Below are 19,715 nucleotides of genomic sequence, written 5' to 3' on the forward strand. Positions count from 1 at the left end.
CAATCCCTCCTAATGTCATCCTTTCTGAGCCATTCATAGAAAAGTTTGGGAGAGAATTTCCCAGACGCAGACGGCTTCCAGACGCAAACATCCTCTGTCTCCAAACTTCGCTTAATTCCTTTAACCTGTAACTCGATGTCCCCTGGCAGCGTCGGCAGCCCTTCCCAACTATTGTCGATCAGAAAAGAGCTTACCAAGTCTGTCGATTTGTGTCTTTGCTTGTACGGAACATGTAATTGATCATTAATTGAAGGGGTAATCCAATCTCCATTCCAAAAATTCAAGGCTGTTGTCCGGCCAATCCACCACAGGCTGTGCTCCTTCAAAGTACCGTAAACCTGCCTTACTGAACCCCACACTGAGGAGTTCGAAATATATTCCTTCTGCAAACCCGTGGGAGAGATAAATCTGGTTCGAAGCAAAGAAAAACAGCGAGAATTTCCCTGCAAAATACCCCAAGCCATTTTCCCTAAGAGAGCCGAGTTTAGAAGATGAAGATCCCGTATTCCTAGACCGCCCTCCTTCACCGGGCGACAGCAGTTGTCCCAAGAGACCGTAACAAGCTTTTTGGTATCGATGTTCCCGGTCCAAATGAAATTCTTTATGAACCGATTCATACGGCCGAGAAGAGCTTTTGGCCACTTATAAACGATGAAAGAGTGAATAAAGCTGCTGGTTATTACCGAGTTCACGAGCGCAACACGCCCCGCCATTGACAAAGAAGAACCTTTCCAACGATTGAAATTAGCAAGAATTTTATCCATAATACTAATCAAATGCCGCTTACGAGGAATGCCAAAGAAGAGGGAACTCCCAGATAGCGAAACGGGATTCCCCCTTGCTTAATCCCGAGAATTAATGAAACCAGCATATATTATTTTTCCTTTTTTTTCAAAAATCAAACAGACATTTAATAATGCAACCAAAATGGTCAATCTTTATCCATCTCACACACAAACATGGCTCCTATATCCCAATAATATGATAAACAAAGTTTAATTAATTTTTGTAAATGGAAAACTTCAAGAGGCTGAAATTAAAAGTATTTTTTTAATAAAAAAAAGAAAAGAAAATGGAAACTTTAAAATAATCAAGTAAAGGGTCCAATGATACAAGTCCCATGTGATTCCATAAGGTTATTATGTATAAAAATAATTAAAAGGGTTCATTGTATATAATTATATATGATATCATAATACAAGTGTTAGCATAATTTAATGTATCATTACATATTTAAGGTCAAAAATTTGGCCCTTCGCTAATTAATTAATTAATTAATTATACATAGAGGCACCCACCTAACAGAAATTTGGTGGCTAATATATAATACCATAAATAAATCTAAAAACTAAATGTTTGGGAGAATTTAGCCCAACATCCTATAATTTATTGACATCTCTATAATTTTAAAATAATACATACAATTTTAAAATACTCTTGGTTTCAACACATTAAATAAATAAATGATCAATTTGATTTTGAAATTTACATGTAAAATCAAATAAATTTTGTTTGTAATTTTGTGTTGTTTCAATTTGATAATTTTATTAAATTAATTAAAATGATATATGCCACAATCACAAATTAACATATCTAATAGATTTATATGACATGTAATTCTTCTGTTTTATAGCAGGTGTTTTTTCTTAAAAAAAAAAATTGTAATACATATAGTTGTGATTTAATCCTACACATTAATTAATTTTTGTCTATATTATAATTAAGAATATTAATAGTGCAATTAATATAAAAATAACAAAGTCTTTTATATAGAAATAGTATTAAATAAATTAATTACATTTTTTTAAGAAAAATTACGTTTCTCGATCTTTTGGTATATTTTTCTAAGAAGTCATCTTTATGAAACAGAAATAGTATATCATAAGTTGAATAATTTATTTTTAAGTGAATTTGTACAAGTTTAAAGCAAACTCATTTTAACAATAAAAAAAAAAAAGCAAACTCATTTTAAACCAAGTGGATACACTAGTCAGTAACTTTAGCCGGTCATTTTTAAAATAGGTTTATTAGATTTAAGTTTTAAAATGATTTAATTTCCATCTGAGGATAAGTCTAGATTTAACAACTAATCAAATTCATTTGATTAGTGACCGATCAGGTAAACGCCGCTTTTAAACCAATTTATAAAGTGTTTGGGATAGTTATTTTGCTTTAAACAGTGGATAAAAGGCAGGGGCGGAATCAATGGGGGGTTGGGGGATCGAGCCCCGGCAGGCGGCCAGAGAATTGAGAATTTTTTTTAGTAGTGGTGTTTGGTAATATTTTGGAGAGAATTATATTAACTCTATGTAGTATTATTTTAATGTTTAATGGTAGATGAGATAGTTAAGGATGCTTACTTCTATTTGAGGGATCCTATGTTCAACTACCTTCAATTTCATTTTCTTTTAAAAAGTTTTTATTTATTTTAATTTTATTTTTCAATAATTATAAAAATATGTTACCATTATTAATTAATTTAAATTGACTCTTTATTTTTATTTTGATAGAATTTTTTAATTTATTTTTAATTTGTCTTTACCATTAAAAAAATAAACATATTTAATATTCATTTTTATTATTTCTTTACCATTAAAAAAAGTAAACATGTTTAATTTTCTATTAGTTCAATGCTAGTTTCTAAAAAAATGATAAAATTTTTACAGTTTTAATGCGTTGGAGGCTAAAAAAATTTACCCGGCCCTAACGGGTTAGACTTTGAAAATTTACCGTCAACCGCACAGTTAATTTCATTTTTTTTTAACGTTTTGAATTTTTTTTTTACTGATATGTTTGAGCCCCGGGTCATCCGAGGTCCTGATTCCGCCTCTGATAAGAGGTGTTTAGATATAAAAATCAGTTGCTTGTAGCTATTTTAAAGAAAAATCTATATAAAAAAAATAGATGCAATTGTCTTTATTTATGAACACAAATATGATTTAAAAGTTGCTAGTTGGTAGTCAGTTCGATAAAAATTCGGCTCGATTCGATTCGATTTGTAAATAAACCGTTCTGACTCAGTTCATAAACGAGTCGAGTTTGAGCAGGTCAAAACTCGGCTGGAAAGCTCGCCAACATGTTCGATTAGAACATTTATGAACAAATTTTAGTTTTGTATAAAACTACAGTAAAACCTCTGTAAATTAATACTCGATAAATTAATAAACTCTTTAAAATAATAATTTCTTCTGGTCCCGACTTGGGCCAGTTCAAAAAATGATCAATTTTAATAAATTAATAAGATAATAATTTTCCAGAACAACCCTTTATAAATACATTGTATTATTACCGCTATAAATTAATAGTTTCTCACATACATATGTGAAATATATATAGATATACATACTTAGGATAATTTAGCAAAATATGAATCTATATTATTTTGTTTTTTCTTGAAATTTAAATATAGTTGAATTTCATCTCTAACTATTCTAAGTGCATTAAAAAGTTCCGATGTATCCTTCTTAAATTGTAAAAAAAAAAAAATTGTAAAGAGTGGATGATGATATAATTGCTTCATTTACTTTGACTGGTTTCAAAAGTATCGAATTATCCTCAGCTTCATCCTCATTTTTTTGTATAATTTGAAACAACACTCCATATAAATTTATATAGTAATTCATTAACTATGATACATTGAATATTTTTAACATAAATACAATAAACTTCCAAGTTCAATTAACTTATATAATGCACATTTAATTTTATTTGTTCATTGATTTTAGACAAAAACTTTATATAAATTAGTAATTTAAAATTTATTTTTAAAAAATTTAAAATCACTCTATAAATTAATAATTATTAATTTATCGATTAATTAATAACTCTATAAATTAATAAAATTCCATAGTCCCAACATTATTAATTTATAGAGGTTTTACTATATATAGTTTTGTGTTAGTTCACAAATATATAAACTTAATATTATTTCATTTGGGTAAATTACATCTATGGCCACTGAACTTTATTCATTTTCACATTATGGCCACTGAACTTCATTTCTTCCCGGTATGGCCACTGAACTTTATAACTATTTGTAAGCATCTTGTTTATTTATTCACGAACTTTGCTTGTGAGTTTGTTTATGTAGACAATTAAAGAGCTATTTGCTAGCAAACTTCATAAATATAATTAACAATTTACTCAAATCCCAGGATAGCTATAGTGACTAATGCCCCCAGTCCGGTCACTATTAGGTTGTACGTATTGCACTTCTTTCTTTATCGGTTAGATAATTTTTTTAATGAACCAAGTTTAAAGAGGATTTTGGGCTCGAAGCTCGGCTAGAGCTCAGTTGTTTTTTAATGTGAGTTGAGCCGAGCTTGAACAAATCAAAGCTCGACTCGGACTCGAGCTCGTTAATTTTATAACGAGCTGAGTTTGAGCAGGCCAAAGCTCGGATCGGCTCGATTACATGATGTAGATTAAAATCGACTGGAGGTTTTAATCGTAAACCAACAAAGATTACAAACTTCTCAAGCTTAACTTGAAGGTTGAATAAACTCAAAAGGAATGAATCCTTGCTCCAATGGAGGCTTCAAATATAATATTCATCAAAGTTACTCAACATTACAAAAGATGGAGAATATATACTCCTTCTAAATAAAAGATAAAGACTAAAAGGCCACCCCTAGGGTTACCAACAACTAAGGAGCCCTAAGGGTAAAATAGGAAATGCATAAAGATAGATATTAGGGTAAATAAGTTCAATGGCAAAGAGGTAAATAGTAGAGTGGCAAAACAGTAATAAAGAAGGTGGCAGATCTTGTCCTCAACAAGAAGAACTTGGGGAGGAAGTATTCTCCAGGTCCGATACGCCCCGCGTGGCCTACCTCACGCCCCGCGTGGATGTGTCCCTGAACTTGATGTTGCTGGCTCGAACTCAAGACGCGAGGCGCCCGATAGATTACGCCCCGCGTCGTGCGACCTACGCCCCGCGTACTCGGCCTCATGATCTGAACTCTCATCCGAGGTTGGCTCCACGTCCCGCGTCTCGCCATACACGCCCCGCGTGTATGACCTCCTGGATGGTTCCCACGACTTCGAGTCCTTCACGCCTCGCGTCCCAGCGGACACGCCCCGCGTGCTCTGTTCTTCGCCCTTTCCTTCCTCCTTCTCGGTTAGCTTTCTACGGGTCCCATCCTTCAACTCCGGTTCAATCTTTAGGGACCGGATGCCCTCATCATTACAGCCTTATTACATTGTAATAGGATAAAACACAATATATATATACATATATATTGCCCTATTTAAAATGGAAATAACTAAAAGCTTCGGGATCTATTTACTTCAGTTGGTAATTGTTAGTTATTGTTATTAGTTGGTTTTCGTTGATTGTTTGATAATTTATTGTGTTAGAAAAAATGACAATTTAATTTATTATTATTAATCAACTAGAGGTTTACATATTTAATGGATAAATAGAGTTTTTAATGACAAGTGTTTTTGTTATACTCTATGAGATTTTCTAGTGATATATTATAAGTTCAAAATGGATAAATAATTTAAAGCTCAAAATGAATCACATAGAAAAGTATAACATAATAGAGATCTGTGTTTTGTACAGTTTATAAACTCTGTCATTCTGGTTTTACAAATTAACTAAAATAATAAGTATTATTGATTGAAAAAGTGACTCACATATCTTTTAACTGCAAATTTCACAAAGCACGTATCCCTATTTAAAAACTTTTAAACTACAAAAATGTTTTTACAAATCAACTAAACCACACAGTATTTTATACTTTCCCCAGTATATTATTACAAAGATTATTAGTGTTTGGCACCTAATGCAAAATGTGAAATTATTATATATCTGTGTAGAATTTAACAATCAATTTAACGGTAAATTATATCCAAGCTCTTATATTTTGGTCTTAATTTTGTTTATGCCTATTAAATCTTAAAACTAGACAAAAGTCTTTATACTTTATTTTTTACTAACATAAAAAATTAAATTACCATTGATCACATAAGATAAGATAATCGTGGACCTAAACATTACCATTTACTAACATAAAAATTTAAATTACCATTTACCATACATTTAACACACGTAAAAAAGACATAAAAGAGTTAAAATACAATTTTATGTTTTAAATAAATAATTTGCTCCCTTTTTTGTTTGAAACAAAAGAGGTAAATTTATAAATTAGCCAACATGTTATTATAAAGGAAATGGGGGAACATGTTCCCAAACTCTATAATCAGACAACAAGTCGCTTTGATTATCACATTGGCAACATTTTTTTAAGTCTGTTTGATAAAAGACAGTACTATTTCCAAGATTCAATGGATTTACAATCAGATGCAATCAAACCAAAACTAAACACGGACACATCTTGACAATATAAAGCATTTACTAAGAGTTGTGAGTCTGTTTCGATAAGGACGTCTTTGAGACCACTGTTTTTTAACCAACAAAGAAGTTCCCTCATGCTAAGACCATCTGCAACTAAGGGGTCTATAGGATAAGAGAGGTTATCATTCCTTGCTGCCACAAAACTGCCAAATAAGTCGCGTAGGATACAACCTTTGCAAGCCCGCCACAGGAGAATTCGCATCTTGCTCGGTACCTTTAACTCCCAACACCTTTTCCAAAAACTAGTTGGTTGTTGTGCATTCTGATTTAGGCTCAGATTGCATCCACTCTTTAACGTATATTCTACATTATGCTCCGGAGCCCAGAACTAAGACTATTTCTCTTCAATGGCAAATAGAGGAATAGCGAAAATGTTATTACAATCCTCACATACTTCCATTCTTCGTCGTTTTGGGTGAGAGATAACTACTTCTTCCATTTGCAAAATTTCCCCTTGAGTCCCTTCTTTAGTTGACTCCTCATTAATAGAGTAACTTCCATATTTATTGTTCCCCTTATTACATTTTTAGTTGAGCGGTTACTGTCATCATAATTATCAATTATGCTTTTAATTAAGCAGTTACTACCAGCCTCATTATGAATTATGTTTTTAATTGAGCAGTTACTACCAACATAATTATCAATTACCTTGACGGTCTCGGCCGGACCAGAGTCGTTCACCACCCTCGGGGAACTACCGTCGCCATCTCTAATACTCGCATCATTGATAAGCCAGCAAGCACCCATATTCCGAGGTTGCCATCCAGTCTGGTCAATCATTTCAACAAAGGACCAACGGAGATCAAGAAGATTAATATTGAGATCTTCATCGAACACAGTAACTCCACTATTCTCCCCATCTTCCAACGAGAGATCAGCATACATCGATTCAAGATTACTTGACGATGTCATAGATGGATAAAAAAAATAACTTTTCACGCAAGAATTAAAAGAAAAAAAAAAGATCAAAGGACAAGACAAACCAAACTTGTTAGAGGACAAGAAAACAAAGTTTTTATCATTTGAATATCATCACATAGAATCCATACAAAGTTTGAAAAAATATGTATGAAAAAAACATGATAATGTCCTCTAGTTCTTCCTTCCTCTCTTTTGGTTTATTCTTTGAGGACGATTTTCTCTCATACATATTTTCATACTCTCTATGGATTATATCTGATTATATTCAAATGATAAAAGCTTTGTAGTTGTCATGTCCACTGACAAGCTTAGTTTGTCTTGTCCTCTAACAAGTTTCTTCTTTTCTTTTAATTCTTGCTTAAAAAGTTCTTTTTTTGTCCATTTATGGCATCATCAAGTAATCTTAAATCATTATATATTGATCTCTCCTTGGAAGATGAGATTGGTGGAGTTATTGTGCCAGATGAAGATCTCAGTGTTAATCATCTTGATCTCCGTTGGTCCTTTGTTGGAATGATTGCCCAGACTAGACAAAAACCTCAAAGTAGGGGTGCTAATTGGCTTGTCAATAATGCAGGTGTTAGAGCTGGTGGTGGATGGCTCTGGTTTGGCTGAGACAGTCAAAGTAACTGATAATCATGTTGGCAGTAACTGCTCAATTAAAAGTATAACTGATAATTATGATGGCAATAACTGCTCAATTAAAGCATCACTGATAATTATGTTGGTAGTAATTGCTTAGTTAAAAGCGTAACTGATAATTATGATGGCAGTAACCGCTCAATTAAAAGCGTAATAAGGGGAGCAATAAATATGGAAGTTACTACAATTGATGGGAAGTCAATTAAGGAAAGGAATCAATGGACAATTTTACAAATAGAAGGTAAAGTTATCTCTGATATAAAACGACGAAAGATGGAGGTCTGTGAGGATTGTAATAACATTTTGGCTATTCATCTATCTGCCATTGAAGAGACATAGTCTTAGTTTTACGCTCTGAATCATAATGGGGAATTTACTGTGCAGAGTGGATACAATCTAAGCCTAAATTGAAGAGCACAGCAATCAACTAGTTTTTCGAGAAGGCTATGGGAGTTGAAGGTGTCGAGCAAGATGTGAAATCTCCTGTGGTGGGCTTGCAAAGGTTATGTCCTTCATGACTTATTTGGAAGTTTTGTGGCAAGGAATGGTACCATCTCTTGTCCAATGGGCCCCTTCCTTTGTTGGTTAAAAAATTGTGCCCTCTAAAATGTCTTTATCGAAACATACTTTGAACTGCTAGTACATGTTTGACATTGTCAAGATGTGTCTGTTTCTAGTTTTGGTTTGATTGTATCTGATTGTAAATTCATATTATTGGATCTTGAGAATAGTTCTGTGTCTTTTATCAAGTGGTTTGCGAACAATGTTGTCGATGTGTTAGCTAAAGCGACTCCATGTTATTCAAACCCATGACTACTTCGGTCATAGGTAGACTCTCAACCATTAGGTCAAGACCTCCACCATAAAATTTTAAGGGTGCAACATAAAGACTTCCCAAGAGGTCGTCCATCTTAGTACTACTCTCTCTCAAGTACGTTTAACTTCGGAGTTTTGATGAGATCTGGTGCATAATTGCTTCTACTCATTAATCGAAACTCAAACGCAATTAAAGCTTTGACCTAACACACCTCCTCACGTGAATGTCCACTGTCGTGAAACGTGTACAACACAGGCTCATCTTACCACATGCTATCAAGAAATAAGATTTACAGGATTCGAACCTCATTCGCTTGGTCTAAAAGTTTAAATTACCATGTCAGACGAACCAATTAAACTAAAGCTTTATATTGATAATTAAGAATTAATAATAATGCTATAAAATTAGAGCTGTAATTGAGATGAGCCGTTTATGAGCAGCTCAATAATAGCTCGTTTCGGCTCGATTTATAAGTGAGCCGCTCACAAATATGATATAGAGGCTCGATTCGTAAACGAGTCGAGCTTGAGCGTGACAAAACTCAGCTTGAAAGCTCACGAGCAAGCTCGGTTTTTGGCTCGTGAATAAATTCATAAATAAGCTCAATTATAATGTTAACAAACAACATCGATAGAGACTTGTGAACAAGCTCGATAGAAACTCATGAATAATATCGAATATTATTTTTATTTAATAAGTATAATTGGATATATTGCATTCTAAAATTCTTTTATTTGATATTATAGTAAAATATAAATTAGGTTATGATGATAGGGAAGAGTTTTAGGGGGTTTTTTCCTGAATCATCATTAGATCACTTCATATCTTCATCACGTTCACTTATCTACATCTCGTTCCTCTTTTAATTTTCGCCTCCCTCTCCTCACACTATTTTTTATTTAATGACTAAAAAGAGATTTTAATGTTTATGTATGTAAAATTGTATTCTTTCAATTGCTAAACATGTTATTATTTTATTTGATATTATTTCGTTCGCGAAACAATAAACGAGTTTGTTCATGAATATGCTTAACGAGTTGCTCGCAAGTAAAGTTCGTGAACAAAATAAACTAGCTACTCATAAATAAGCTCATGAACAAAAGAAACAAATTGCTCGCACTCAAGTTCGTGAACAAAATAATTGAACAGCTCACAAGCTAAGCTCGTGAACACACGAACTTCTGAACGAACCAAGTTCAAATAAAAATTTAAGCATGAATCAAACTCGAAGCTCGACTTGAGCTCGTTAACATTATAACGACAGGTCAAAGCTCCATCCGACTACAGCCTACATAAAGTCTTATCCATTTTTTTCTCTGATTTTCCCTCTCACTCATTCTTTTCTCTAAAAATGAGAACCAAACAATCCAACTCATTCTTTTCTTTAAAAATAAGAACAAAACATTCCTTTAATTCGTTTGGCAAGTTAAAATACATATTGATCCTCTCTGTCCCCATTAATCAATTAATTAGCTTTTATTTCTAAAGGAGCGTGTATTTTTTTGACCCAAATTTTAAATTTTATCATATTTGGCTCCAAATTTTGATTTCTGAATAAAATATAGCCCCTGTTGACCGCATGCTCAATAGGTTATAACCATCTAATTTCATGAGCCAAAAACCTAAGATGGAGCTTCATATTCTACCGGGATAAGGATAAAGATAAATGTCAAAATAGGTAAGGATAGAGATAAATGTCAGATAAAATGACTCATTATCTCATATTTGGTATGTAAAATAGAAATGAGGATAAAATAATTTATTTTACTATATTATTTCTATCCAAATTTAAATAGACTCATATATTATTATAGTATAATGTGGAATTAAATTAATTTAATTTAATTTATCATATTAAATATATTTGTTACTACAATAATATACGGACAAACTTAAGTTTTCAAAAATTAAAATTAACTTTTTAAGATTCAGCTGCTCCTGTTTGCTATTGATGTTAGCTGTTTGTTGTTTGTTGTTATGGATAAGTAGCAGCTATTAGTTGATTTTTGTCTAAAAAGCAACTGTTTCGAATTTTTACCAAACGTTTTTTTGTCTCCTGTTTAGACTTAAAAGGCAAAAAGCAGTTCCGAAAAATGGAAACAAACAGGAACTAAATTTTTAAAACACAACAAATAGAATAAATAGTAAAACTTACGGGACAAATTAGACTTTTCCATCTAAATAAGTTATCAAAATCTTCTCATTCTAAAACAATTGGATATATCTGAACAGGCTTTAACTCCAACTCTGGTTGATCTCATTATGTGGGTGCAAGTCTCTGATCTGCCTATCGGTTTTCAAACGGAAGCAGTCTGTAGAGCTATTGGTAATCATCTTGGTAACTTCATTGATTCTGACCCTAAAAATTTCTCTGGTTTGAGTCGTAGTTTCTTACGGATCAAAGTTACAATTGATGTGCGTAAGCCCTTGAAGACGGGTCAAAAATTAAAAAGAAATGGGGGAGATTGGTTATGGGTGAATATCAGGTATGAACGTTTGCCTCAATTTTGCTTCTTTTGTGGTATTATTGGTCACTCTGACAGATTTTGCCCAAGCCTCTTCGACATTACTGAAGCTCCTCAGGAAAGAAATTATGGAAGCTGGTTGAGAGCTGTGGTCAGAAAAGTGGGAATACAAAGGGGTAAAGAATGGCTAAGGGATCCCTCGGTTGAGGAAGACAATGTCAGATTTGAACAAGCTATTCAGTGTATTCCTGTAGGTATTAAGGCAGGAGGAGATGGAAGCTCACTGATATTGAGGTCCAATAAGGAGCCAGAAAGTAATGATATTAATCTGCAGGCTGGTGGAGGTTCTAATTATACTATTCAGCCAATGGAAGATGTGATAGTCATTGATCCGAAAAGGCAGAGAACAAGTGACATAACTATGGAGTTTGTTCAGAGCAGTTCCGTTCAATCGAAAGACGGCGAAGTGGCGAGGCTTGGCGTTCAGGTCCGCCAAACACCATGAGTCTACTTAGCTGGAACTGTCGAGGGTTGGGCAACTCTCGTACAGTTAATGTCCTTCGGGACTTGATACGTGCCCACAAACCTCTTATAATATTCTTAATGGAGACAATGATTAAAGAGGTGAAGGTTTTGGCTATCTGCAGGAAGTTGGGTTTTGACAATCAGTTTGTTGTTGATGGAATTGGTCATAGTGGTGGTCTTGCTCTTCTTTGGCGTAGTAGTGTCGATATTGAGGTAATATCTTCTTCTGTCAATTTTATTGATACTGTGGTCCACATCCCCTCTCTTCCTTCTTGGAGATTGACTGGTTTCTACGGATACCCGGAGAGGCGGAGGAGGAGGGACTCTTGGGACCTCCTTAGATCGTTGTTTAAGGATGATAGGGAGGCCTGGTGCTGTGTGGGTGATTTTAATGATATCAGCAGTGTGACTGAAAAAAGGGGTGGAGCTCCACGTCCGAATTGGTTATTAGAGGGATTCAGGTCGGCTCTTGAGGACTGTGAACTTGTGAATTTACCAATGAAGGGGCATCAATTTACATGGGAGGTTGGTAGGGGTTCTAACAGATGGATTGAGGAAAAATTAGATAATGCTTTGATTAATGCAAGGTGGAAACAAAATTTTGGGAACTCAGTCCTTCTCAATGCTACGGCGGCATGTTCTGACCACTCGGCCTTGGTATTGCAGTTTAAAGCTTGGATGCAATCCGCTCGGATATACAGATTTCGGTTCAAAAATCATTGGTGTCGTGAGAGTAGTTGTGCATTGGTCATTAGTAATGCTTGGGAATCTGTGGGTGTCGGTTCACTATCAGAAAAAATTGCTTTGTGCTCTGAGGCCCTTCAGAAATGGAGTAAATCGCTGAATGGAAATTTTCGATCTCGGATTGACGAATTAAGACAATTATTAAAAGATTTTCAGGGGCGTTCTGATCGATATGGGACTGAAATGTATAGAAATTTTAAATCTGAGTATGTTAAAACTCTTCAGCAACAGGAGGATTTTTGGAAACAAAGGGCAAAACTCTTTTGGCTGCAGGAAGGTGATTTGAATTCAAGGTACTTTCATGCTTATGCTACATCCCGAAAACAAAATAACTCCTTCTCTGGACTCATGAATGAAGATGGAAATATGTGTGGATGGGGAAATGGGTTAGAAAACATTTTACAGAATTATTTTCAGCAAATATTCTCTAGCGCTGGTTGTGATGACTCGGAAATTCTTGAAGCTATTCAGGAGCGGGTTTCTGAAGCGCAAAATGCTGAATTAATAGGTCCCTTTGTTGCTGATGAAGTAAAGACAGCTTGTTTTGCTATGCACCCTGATAAAAGTCCGGGTCCGGATGGACTTAACCCGGCTTTTTTCCAACGTTTCTGGAGCATTGTCGGATCTGATGTTACGGGTATGTGTCTTAATGCTCTTAATTGTTCGCAGCTGCCTCCAAAACTGAACGACACCATTAATGTTCTTATACCGAAAAAAGCATCTGTTGAGTGGGTAACAGACCTTCCACCCATTGCATTGTGCAATGTCCTCTTCAAAATAATCTCAAAAATGTTGGCAAATCGGTTCAAATTGATTTTACCTTCTGTTATCTCATTGACTCAAAGTGCTTTTCTTCAGGGGAGATTGATCTCTGACAATATCATTGTTGCTTATGAAGTAATTCATTTTCTAAAGAATAAGAGGCAAGGGAAAGGGGATTAGCGGTGCTCAAACTAGATATGAGTAAGGCTTACGACCGGGTTGAATGGAGTTTTCTTTGGGATATGCTTGGCAAATTGGGTTTTTGTAGGCAATGGATTGGCTGGATGAGAATGTGTGTTGAATCGGTTTGTTATTAGATTTGTCAAGATGGAAGAGAGTTGGGGCCTATTATTCCTACACGGGGCCTTCGGCAAGATGATCCGCTTAGCCCGTTTCTGTTTCTTATATGTGCGGAGGGTCTTTCGGCATTACTTCATGTCAAGGAGATAGTGGGTCAGATACATGGTTGTCAGATTGCACGTTTGGCTCCTCAGATTACTCACTTATTCTTTGCCGATGATAGCTATCTGTTTTTTCGGGCGAATTCCCTAGAGGTTCAAGTGATCTATTCATATTTACAAACATATGAGAGAGCTTCTGGTCAGTGCATTAATTTTGAGAAATCCGCTTTATTATTCAGTGCAAATACTAGTATTGTGGACAGGGATCTATGTAGCTCATGCCTTGGTGTTAGAGAGGTGAGCGACCTTGGATTTTATTTGGGGGCGCCTGCTGCTGTAGGGCGGAGCAAGATGCAAACTTTTGGGTTCATTAAAGATCGGGTGCGGGCTAGAATTAATAATTGGAAGGAAAAATTCCTATCTAAGGCGGGTAAAGAGATACTTATCAAGTCAGTTTTACAATCAATTCCTACCTACATCATGATTGTGTTTCTTCTACCAATTCAATTTTGTGATGAGATTCATCGGTTGATTAATCGGTTCTGGTGGAGGAATAATAGCAGCACAGGTTCAGGGATTCATTGGATGAGTTATGAACGCTTATGTATCCCTAAAAGATTTGGAGGGTTGGGATTCCAGCGTCTTAAGGACTTCAATATTGCTATGTTAGGAAAACAAGCTTGGAGAATCATTATTTGGCCTCAATCATTGGTTTCTCGGGTTCTGCGGTCAAGGTACTTTCCTAATTCGGATTTTTTTACTGCTGATATAGGTCATAATCCGTCCTTCATTTGGCGTAGCATTCTGGCTAGTCGACCACTGATTTTGCAAGGCCTAAGGCGTAAGGTTGGAAATGGCCTTTCAACCCAAATATGGGGTGAGGCTTGGCTTTCTGACCCTTGTAACCCAATGATTGAATCTTCTATTGATATCAACTTTCCTACTGGCACCGTGGCTGATCTGTTGACATCTAATGGGCAATGGAAGCGTGAGGTGATCAGCTCCTCGTTTAGTGAAAGGGACCAAAAACTTATTATGGCTATTCCCCGGGTTCGTATCTACGAAAATGATGGATGGTATTGGGGGGCTGAAAAATCGGGTCAATATTCGGTGAAGTCTGGATATAGATTATCTAGCAATATGCATCTATCTACTGTCAATTTGGACTCTACTCATTGGAAGCTCATTTGGAAGGTGTGTACTCCTCCTAAAATTAAGATTTTTATTTGGAGATTATTCACGGGTAGTATTCCGGTTTTGCATAATCTTTTGATTCGTCATAGCAATCTTTCTCCCATTTGCCCGATTTGTTCAATCTTTTATGAGGATGAAAATCACATTTTTCTTGGTTGCTCTTTTGCTCAACAAGCTTGGATGCATTTCTTTAACAACAATGTTATGTTCTATGTTCCTGATATCAGAGTTTGGCTTAATCATTTGTTTGAAACCATGAGTTACAAAATTGATGGTCGAATCTTCTTTCTTCTCTGGTGGCTGTGGAAAAATAGAAATAACATGGTTTGAAATCAGAAATGTGATTCGGTTCAGGATGTTGTTAGGTTTGCTCTTTGTGATTGTGCAGAGTGGGAGGCGGCTAGGTCACTGCTTGCTGGTTCAGACTCAGCGATTGTTGCTGTTCCAGGACCACCGGCGGCAGCTGTTATTGGATCGACGGTTGCTGCTGTTTTTGACCGCTGGTCGTGCCCCCAATCAGGCTCATTGGTGTGTAACGTGGATGCTGGAATTTTTCATGGAGAAGGGTATTGCTCTTATGGATTTTTAATTCGAAATCATAACGGTGAGTGTTCGTATGCTTGTTTTGCTGCTTATCATGGTTATTTTGAAGCCGGAACGGCTGAAGCTATTGCTATAAAAGAAGCGTTGTCATGGCTTAAGGCAAATGGATACAGGAATGCGGATGTTCGCTCGGACTGTTTACCTGTGGTTCTGGCGATTAACAAGCCGTGTGTTTCTTTTTCTTATTTTTCAGACATTATTCTTGAATGTATTCTTTTATTAAAAGAGCTGGGTAATTCCTTTGTCTCTTTCGTTAAACGTTCAGCGAATTGTGCGGCTCATTGTTTAGCCAGAGCGGCCAATTCTATGTCTGATCGTGGGGAGTGGTCCTGTGCTCCTTCGTTTTTGTATTCTATTCTTTTAGCTGATTCTATTCAATAAATTTAGCAGTTATTAAAAAAAAAAAAAGTTATCTTCGTGTTATATACCACCGCCTATATGTATAACTTTAGTAGGATAAGAAATTTATCCCTCCCTTGTCTCACTCTTCTATCTCTCAAATAAATATGGAATAAATTATCTCGTTTTTTATTTTTATCTCACCTCCTATATTTCCCATTCCCTCGAACAAACACAAATTAGTGTTAAATAAGTAAATCCAAATCTAGTAAAAGAAAAAATCATGTCATAAACAAACCAATCCAATTAGCATTTAAAAATGTGTTTGATTTATGTGTGTTGTTTAATGTTCGGGCTTGCTAGTAAACAGGAGATGAAAATTGGACAAACAACCGTCCACTACATAAATTTGGTGTCTTATTTGCTAGTAATAGTAATTTTACTATATTTATTTATTAAGAATAAAATATGAAAATATAAGGAAAATTTTCAAATATTCATACTATTTTCATATTAGCACTGTCCTAAAACCCTGACACAAACACCTATTCCATCAACCCCTAATTTTACTATCTTTATTTATTAAAAATAAATGTTAAAAATATGAAAATTCATATTCCATACACTCCTAATTTTACTGTTTTATTAAAAATAAAATGTCAAAATTTCACTGTGCATGAATTTAATGTCAAAATAATATAATAATAATTTTAAATATTTATATTGCTTTTGGGTTAATAAATCAATAATCAACCCTAATCCGATGTAAAAGTTTACATGTTAACCAAAAAACGATCTATTATTAATTTAATAAAACACTAGCTCAATAAACTCGTATCAGGTTCACATTTAAGAAAACAACAAATGTTATAATTTCATAAATGATATCGATACAAAAATGATAATCATATTACACATTAGGTTTATATCTACCATATCAGGTTCATATCATATTACACGTATCGAACCCATCGAATCAATTGGAGATAAACGACATAGCAAACAGGTAAAATCAATCAAGTTGTCTATAAAAATGATAATTATATCAAACGTATTAAACGACAAAAGGATCGAATCAATCAAGTTGTCTCTGTAGATCGTGTTACCCAACAAAACGCAATTTAACATGCATAATAGAAGATATAAGAAACAAGAAATATACACAATGATCAGCAACTAAAATTGTTCAGTTTCTTCATTGGATATATAATATGATAATAGAAGAAGAAGAAGATTAGCATAACATAATAACAAAAATTCCATAAAGATTAGAAATTAAATTAACCAAACAAATAACTTAACTTGTTCCTTCAACATCTCCAAGCTGAAACCGATACAATTTCCTTCCTTTGCCAGCACAGAACCAATGAAGCTTGCTTCTTTTCAACATGGAAACCCCGAACCGGAGTCCGTTGAACCAGACACTCGGCCTGTGCTTCAGCAAAGTTACTGAACTGAAATTGGGTAAAACCACACTGTAAAAACAAGCTCCTCCATGGACTTGTTCTCTCAGGATTCTGGTGTCTACCTAGTACAATTTTCTCAATTCCGGGTTGGATCATGAACCTCTCTATCTTCTGCAATGCATCAAAGTTCATATTCACAGCTTCAATTGATTCAATTAAAGTTGAGTAAGATTGAATGCAGTGATTCACATGGTGCGCGAACGGAAGATCGGTCCGGTCGCAGCTTCTGTCGAGGGAGACCACAATTTTGGGGGAAAGTTGCTTGATGAAACGAAGAACAATTGGGAGTGATGAAGGGTAAGTTGAAAAGGGGGAAATTGGGAGATTCACAGCAATTACTTCTTTTTCTGATGAAAAAGCTGCAGAATTCAATGATTCAAGCCCTATGATTTCAATTTCGAAGTCTATGTTGATTTCATTAGCGAAAAGTTTCAGACTTTGTTGGGTAAAACCGAGTTCGAGCTCATCGGAATTGGGGGAAGCAATGGCAGTGATTTTCAGAGAAGGTGAGCCGGAACCGGAGTTTTTTATGCCCAATTCTTGCATCAGAGAAGCCCATTGTCCGCCATAGCCGATATCGAAATCAATTATGTGAATCCTGTCGAAGCCGTCACAGGCTTCAAGGAGGGCTTGATTTGAAGTGAAATTGGAGAATTGGAGAATCGGTGAGATCTCGGAGAAGGATTTAAAAGCGGCGATTTTGAAAATGAGATTACAGGGGGAAACGGAGGAGGAGGAGGATGATGATGAATTAGGGTTGTGGAGGAGGAATTGTAAAGCTTCCTTGAAGTAATAAGCAGCTCTGATATGAGGCTTACCGATGGAAAGAGAGAGCTGGTGATTGAGCCGCGCCAATATCGCTTGCGCGAGTGCCGGATTACCGGTTCCGATCAGCTCTGCTGCTTGGCAAATTGGGTGAATTACCGATTGCTGAAGCTGCTGTGCTGGTTCATCTGTTTGTGTCATGATTTTCTGCTGCTGCCGCTGCATTTGGAGCTGATTTTGCAGGAGAAAAAACTCCGCCGGAGGCGGCAGCGGCAACGGCAGCGGAAGCGGCCGTGATTCTGGAAAAGTGTGGGCCTTTATGGAGCCGGAATTTAGCCTCTTCGTCGGCGGTGGTGATAGGAGATGCTGATGGTCTTGCAATTGGGCATATGATAATGGCAGAAACATAGATGGATTCTGACTAAACTGAGCTTGAGCTTGATTCTGGTTGATTATCATCTGGGGATTAAAAATCTGCGGCTTCTCCTCCATCTCCGGCGATGAAAAATTGGGGGTTTGGTTAAAAACAGAGCCAATTCTCGCAAAATCGGAGGAATTTCCGGCGTCGACATTGATGTTTTCAAAGGCAAAACCATGATCCACAACGCCAAAACCAGGATTAAACTCCATATCTTGAGAAGCATTTTGCAAGAACTTGTTGAACCCTAGAGATGGGTCTTCATCAACGTCAGTGTCACCCATAATCTGTCTTAAAATAGACTGTTCTTGACTAGTAGGAGAACCAGGTAAAACACCCTCCCAATCTTCCATTCTCAGCTGCTGCTGCTGCTGCTGCCCACATTTTAAATCTACTGATACACCGGCGGTGGTATCGGCGCGGCCACCTCCACCGCCGTTAGTTCCGCCTTGTGAAGAAGACAGTGTTGAGGAAGATGTTGGAGGGCTTGAACTTCTTCTAGCGTCGAGCACAGATGTGGGCTCAATGCCCACATAGCAGCGATTCTCTTTGGTGTTGTCGATGTTTCGCCACTTGTGCAGAGGAATTTCCGGCAATAAATCCGGCGAAGCAGATGAAGAAGACGACGAAGACGAAGAAGAAAAATCAAAATCAAAATCAAACACCCCCTTCCCTTGAAATTCCTCAAAGGGTAAGAGCATGGCCTCAATCTAACCCAAACCACAACAGAAACAAGAGAAAACCCCCAAATCGGAAGAACCCTAACAACAAGAATATGAGAAACCCCCAAATTGAAAACCCCCAATTCGAAAAACCCCCCTAATTCTACAGGAAAGACAGGAACTTTAATGGTGAAACAAGAAATTAGATAAAATGCATGGGGAAGTAAGGAAAAAACACCATATTTTCAGCTTGTTCTTGTTGTTTTCTCTCACTAGAAATTGTATAGAGAGGGAAAATAACCATTTTTGTTTTTCCCTCTCTGTGGTTTTTTTGTACTAGTTTGTCTTCCTTGTGTTTTCTGCTGCTATGGATGCGTGCAACATATAAAAGTGGTAAAGTGCTCTTCAATGTCTCTCTCTTTCTCTCTCTTCTTTGTTTTTTCTCTCTCTAGATTTTTTATTTTTTTTTAATTTATATTACTTTTATTTTTGTGGCTTTACTCCATAGGTGGAGTTATCTTTGTGGTAGGGTTTCTCTGGACTCAAAATTTCACCCTCAACACTTGGTGGCGGGTTCGCGTAAAAATTACATTCCGCGGTTAGTGAAATTTTTTGAAGTCAAAAATCTCA

General features: G+C 35.8%; 1 protein-coding gene across 1 annotated transcript; it reads right to left on the reverse strand.

The window, feature by feature from the left end:
• Nucleotides 1-16,945: 16,945 nt before the first annotated feature.
• Nucleotides 16,946-19,513, reverse strand: LOC136216688 (scarecrow-like protein 6). Its single transcript, XM_066003241.1, has one exon. It carries the CDS (start codon nucleotides 19,122-19,124, stop codon nucleotides 17,085-17,087), a length of 2,040 nt encoding a protein of 679 aa, XP_065859313.1. The 5' UTR covers nucleotides 19,125-19,513; the 3' UTR covers nucleotides 16,946-17,084.
• Nucleotides 19,514-19,715: the final 202 nt, after the last annotated feature.

Source organism: Euphorbia lathyris, chromosome 2 (genome assembly GCF_963576675.1).
Source record: "Euphorbia lathyris chromosome 2, ddEupLath1.1, whole genome shotgun sequence".
In the NCBI taxonomy this organism is placed as follows: Eukaryota; Viridiplantae; Streptophyta; class Magnoliopsida; order Malpighiales; family Euphorbiaceae; genus Euphorbia; species Euphorbia lathyris.